Below are 5,036 nucleotides of genomic sequence, written 5' to 3'. Positions count from 1 at the left end.
AGTAATAGCACACATCACGGGGCCGAGCCAGTTGTTTTGATATAACTTTTGCGGGGGTAGACGCTGTGGTTCGGGCCGCATTAACGGAGATAGAAATGTAGACACTCTTCCAAGGTGTAGAATAATAGGTGCATGGCAGTCCCCAAAAAATCACATGCTTTCTGAGGATTAAACCCAAAGGAAGCAGGTAAAGGGAGAAAAGCAGGAGACCTAATATAGATCCCTGTGGAACCTCAAAATACAGTAGAACCAGCTATGTTGCCACACATGTTTCTGGCTGCCAGATATGACTTAAACCAGCTCTGTGCAGTTCCACAGATACCCACTTAGTGCTGTAAATGTGAAACTAGATGTTGTAGTGCACTGTTTTTGCACTCAAGAAACTCCTGGCTTGTGTGAAAAGATCTCGGGAATAAGCCTGTCTGTTCTTGTAGACCGATGACGAGGACTTCATCCTGGAGAAGCCAATGGGCTTCATGCCTCTTCACCATGAGCTGGACAGTGGCCTGGGCTGGACTGATGGCTCCCTTCACCAAGGGGACCTGTCAGGGCTGGAGACAGAAGAGGGAGGCCTGGACGACTGTCATCCCCATGGGAACCTCGCCGCAGCAGGGTGTGGGGGTTTTGGAGGAGGCGGCTCTCCCTCCTCAGAGTCCTTCATCTCCTCAGAGCTCAGCGACTCGGGCTTCTACAGCGTGAGCACCGGGGAGTTCAGGCACTTCCAGAGGCTGCTGGAGAAGCGAATGCGTCTGTACAATGCAAGGATGCAACATCAGGGCGAACCGTGCGAGAGACGGGAGAGGCGGGACAGCTGTCCCAAGAGCCACCGGGAGCTGCTGGAGGCCATCCCTGAGGCGCTGACCATGCAGCCGCAGTGTCAGCACCTGCAGCACGGCATGGAGGAAGGAGCTGGACCCATCATGGACGGCCCACCTCGTGGACTTTTCAGGTAATTACGAGTACATTTAGTGGGGCTCGTTGCAGCACAATTAAACTTATGACTCTTAAAGCTTGCTGTTGATTTGTTATTTGTGCAAACATAAAAACAAACAACATGGAAGCTGTGAGTTTACAGAAAAACAATAAGGCAGAAATAAAGATATCTTAACAGAAAATAGTAAAAAAAAATAAAAAAATTTTTTTGCTTGAATTGCAACATGGTGGGGAAAAAACGTGAATACTGATTTTTGCATTGGAGTAAAAATGACCTTAAAATTTAAATTTCCTTTTTCGGTAAACCTGAACGTTAACATTTATTACTTCACACATGTGTGGCCCCGTTTTACACAGATCTATAAACATTCTTAAAATGGAGGTAGAATAATGTGAAATCAGACAAAATTATTTAAAATGCGTTTGAAAACACCATAAAAAAGAAAAATGTTTTAGTCCATTAAGTATAATCAAGTTCGATCCAGGTAATTTAGTGTTTAAATCATTTTATGTTAGAGGTTGTTTGAGGAACAGTTTATGAAGTAGGTGTTACAGTTTTTTGTTGTGATTGTTGCTAAGTTTTATTTAATATTTTTGGTTTATATGTGCTTTTTTTGTTGTTTTATAATGTTATAATGTCCCAATTTTTTCCAGTTGGATTGCCTTTCTAAATCCCCCTGTATGTTAGTGACTCAATCTTTATATTCTTATATTATTATTATTATTATTATTATTGTTGATTATATTGTTCAGTGTATGGTTCCAGACTTTGTCAAGTTCGATAAATATATTTTATATGGTAAATTTTATTACAAAAAGTTTTGTTTTTGTTTGTATTATTTGGCACTCTTTTATGAGTTTTATGTTTTTGCACATCCAACACATTGTTCTCCTTGTCTTCAGATTCGTCTTCACTGCTGTCCTAAATACGAAATCAAAACACGATTTAAAATTGTATTTCATTAATAATCAAAAACCTTTGCCTAACATTTTCTAAATGATTCAATGATGTTCTTTTTGACTTTCGTGCCCCAGACACTTGTTTCAGTGCCAATGATGAACTAAAATCTCTGTTTTTAGGGTTTCATCCGTCCAGTTCCATAAAGCTGACAGACCCTGTCTGAACCGGCACAGCTCCAGCAGCGGAGCGCTCTTCAACCCCTCCCATGCTGCCGTTTCACGAATGACCGCTCCAGTCCTCTCCACCTGCAGCACCCCCTCCAGCCATCGACGACCACAAGTACCCATGCAGCAGCAGTACCACCATCAGGGCTCGAGCTCGGTTGGAGTGCTGAGGAGGAGCCGGACCCTGCACCATCGCCCTCCTCCTCAGGAGTACCGCCGCCGTGCTAGCCACCCAGCATCCCCTTCCTACTGCGCAGCAACGTTGCACTACTGTGGAGGCGTCACACCTCAAAACGTCCTGCCACCAGGCCTGCCAGAGGAAGGCGAGCTAGAGGCAGGTGTGATGGCTTCCCGTCCGGCAGGCATGGCTCTTTCCCCCCAGCAACATCCAGCTGCTCTGGGACACATCAGAGGTGCCAACATCAGCGAGCGATGCTACGACAACAGTGGGCAGATCACTCGCAATGACTGGTGGCACTCACAAGAACGAGGCTTGATGCCCGAGCCCACCATGACCGAACGGGAACGGGAGATGGAACGGGAACTGGAACAGAAAAGACAAATGCAAAAGGAGAAGGAGTTGGAGAGGGAGGCAAAGACTCAGGAGGAGGAGAGAGTGAGGCAGCAGGAGCTGGAAAGGAGCCGAGCCAGCGAGCAACAGCCTCTTCTGAGCCATGTCCACCCTCCTCAGGCCGGAGACGTCAATGACACGTGGCCCAAACCAGCCAGCCGTCAGTCCCACGGAGGTGGAGGAGGTAGAGGTCTTTACAGCACCTTGGAGGGCTACACAGGGGCCGGAACCGCTGTAGGCTGTGACAACAAGGGACAAGCGAGCGGGGCTTTGAGTCCTAATCCCAGTTCTGGACTGCAGCCAAAACTCAATCCAAGCTACAAACCTAGCGCAGCTTCACGGGTCACTAGGAGCCAGCTGCTCAGAGACCGGGCGTCTCAGCTGGCTGACGAGCGCAGCGGGATGAGCACCGACGAAGAGACCAGCACCGACATGCTGCGAGGTCGGTACTGGAGTCGAACAGAGAGGAAAGAACACTTCCTGCTGGCTCGCGAGCAACGGCAGCAGCAGCTGCTGGCCAGAGGTTTGACTGTACGAGACGGCATCGGCAGGGGCGGCGCCTCATTTGGAGATGGAGGTGTACTGGAAAGTAGAGGAGTTGGACCTTTCGCAGAGGGACGATGCAACACGGTGCTGGAACTGAGTCAAAGGAAGCTGAGTCGTCTGAGGAACAGAAAGCTGTTGGATGACTGGACGACTGTAGAGGAGCTGCTGACTCATGGGACCAGGCTGGACAATCAGGAGGACATGCTGTGTCCAAGCTCCCTGCTAACAGTCACCACTGTCTAACTGCATGGAGATGATGTCTAACTGTAATTCTGTTTGCAGGTGTGTGTGTGTGTGTGATTTTAAACAATGCAACCTTCTGTAGAACTACTTGTTCTGTCTTTCCCAGAGTTAGGTCAGAAGATGGATATCAGCTAAAATGGGCATCAATACAGAAAAAACTCGAGCATAATGATGACTCCAGCCTAAACTCATGTAAACTCTAAAATTCTACAAGAAAATTAGCAACTGAATAATCTTTTTTTATAGCAGCATTTTAAAAAAGACAGCCAGATTGACAGTTTTGAGTTCCTTTAAAAATGTTCTGAATTAGATGTCCTTCCCCCAAAGCACTTAAATGATAAAGCTTATTAAAAAGATTAATATACTTTTAAGAAGCAACATTAATCAAGCGCTTTACTTAATTCTTATAAGTTTTTGTCACCGTCACAGGGGGATTGAACTCAGAATGCAGACTGACTCGGGGAACTCTATAGATAAAACTTACTTTAATAACAAAAAAATCAAAATGCAGAAAAAACTCACATAAGCAGGAAAACAGAGATAAACAAGAGGGGATGAAGATAAATGGAGAGCCAGTACAAAGCAGAACTGATGAGTGGAGCAGAGGTGATTGGGAGAATGGAAGCAGCCGGGTGATTAGGAAGTGGGTGCAGCTGTGAGTGGCTGACTAAACTGAGGAAGCTGACTGAGGGTAAAAATAAGAACTGGTAAAGGAAACACTGTGAGCAGAAAACATAAGAATCCTAAAGAACAGAAATAATAAACCACGGAAGGAACAAGACTAAAATATAAATAAAAAAACTAAATAAAACACCAGAAAAGCATAAATTACAACAGTTTTTTAAATGATAGTCAAAATAATATTGGTTATCAGTCACGCCGCTTGATTGGTTTGATCAAGATTAATATAAAATAAATCTCTTTTACATTTATATAAGGAAAAACTCCCAATAACTCTTATTTTTACAAGCAGAATGAGAATAAGTTAGATTTAACTTGCTTCTTTGAAAAGATTCAGTATGTCCCTCTCTGCTGTGCTTCAGCTAGAGGTTGAAATCATTCACAGGGATATAAGAACCTGGTTACACCAGTTTGTTTTGTTTGGACACCAATAAACTTTAGGGAATACGAGATAAAGTTATAATCTCATTTTTAAAGTCATCCTTTAGGGATTTTCAATTTCAGCTGCATAAATTCTTACCTGCTCAAAGTATACCGCCCCAAAAATGATGACGCAGAATGTTTACTATGTTCGCCTTGAATTTTATGTTCTTCGAACACAAGTTCTTTTCGTCTTTGTGCCTGAAACACAAACATGGCGCTGATATCCACTCCACAGCTGTCCTGAGATCGACGGTGAACATTTATATTTACAGAACTGTTGGATTGTTTCTCTAAATGTGACTGAGAGAGCGACACCGCTGTCACTGCTGCGCATCATCTCAACTGATAGCTTTACGTGTGTGTGTGTGTGTGTGTGTGTGTGTGAGACCTTTTGTATAGCACTCCGGACGAAATGTGAGTCAGTGCATGACGCTCGCAACGACAACCAAACCAGGTCAGAGAGGCTTGTGTGTTTGCACCACGTGCTTCATGCTACACATTTTGCTAAATTTAT

The 5,036-nt window shown here is 44.6% G+C and overlaps 1 protein-coding gene across 1 annotated transcript; it reads left to right on the top strand.

Annotated features, from left to right (window-relative positions):
• Window positions 1-469: 469 nt before the first annotated feature.
• On the top strand, window positions 470-4,635 carry LOC119412635. The gene is made up of 2 exons (XM_037679670.1): window positions 470-949; window positions 2,014-4,635. Exons 1-2 carry the CDS (start codon window positions 477-479, stop codon window positions 3,416-3,418), a joined length of 1,878 nt encoding a protein of 625 aa, XP_037535598.1. The 5' UTR covers window positions 470-476; the 3' UTR covers window positions 3,419-4,635.
• The last annotated feature ends 401 nt before the right edge of the window (window positions 4,636-5,036 follow it).

Source organism: Nematolebias whitei, chromosome 7 (assembly GCF_014905685.2).
Source record: "Nematolebias whitei isolate Nwh7 chromosome 7, NemWhi1, whole genome shotgun sequence".
NCBI classification, from domain to species: domain Eukaryota; kingdom Metazoa; phylum Chordata; class Actinopteri; order Cyprinodontiformes; family Rivulidae; genus Nematolebias; species Nematolebias whitei.
This window is presented reverse-complemented; position numbering and strand designations above follow the sequence as displayed.

Excerpts from the sequence above, each read along its gene's own strand:
- LOC119412635 (XM_037679670.1), top strand. The coding sequence starts at position 477 with ATGCCTCTTCACCATGAGCTGGACAGTGGCCTGGGCTGGACTGATGGC. Across the intron at positions 950-2,013 it reads CCACCTCGTGGACTTTTCAG|GGTTTCATCCGTCCAGTTCC; the intron begins GTAATTACGAGT and ends CTCTGTTTTTAG.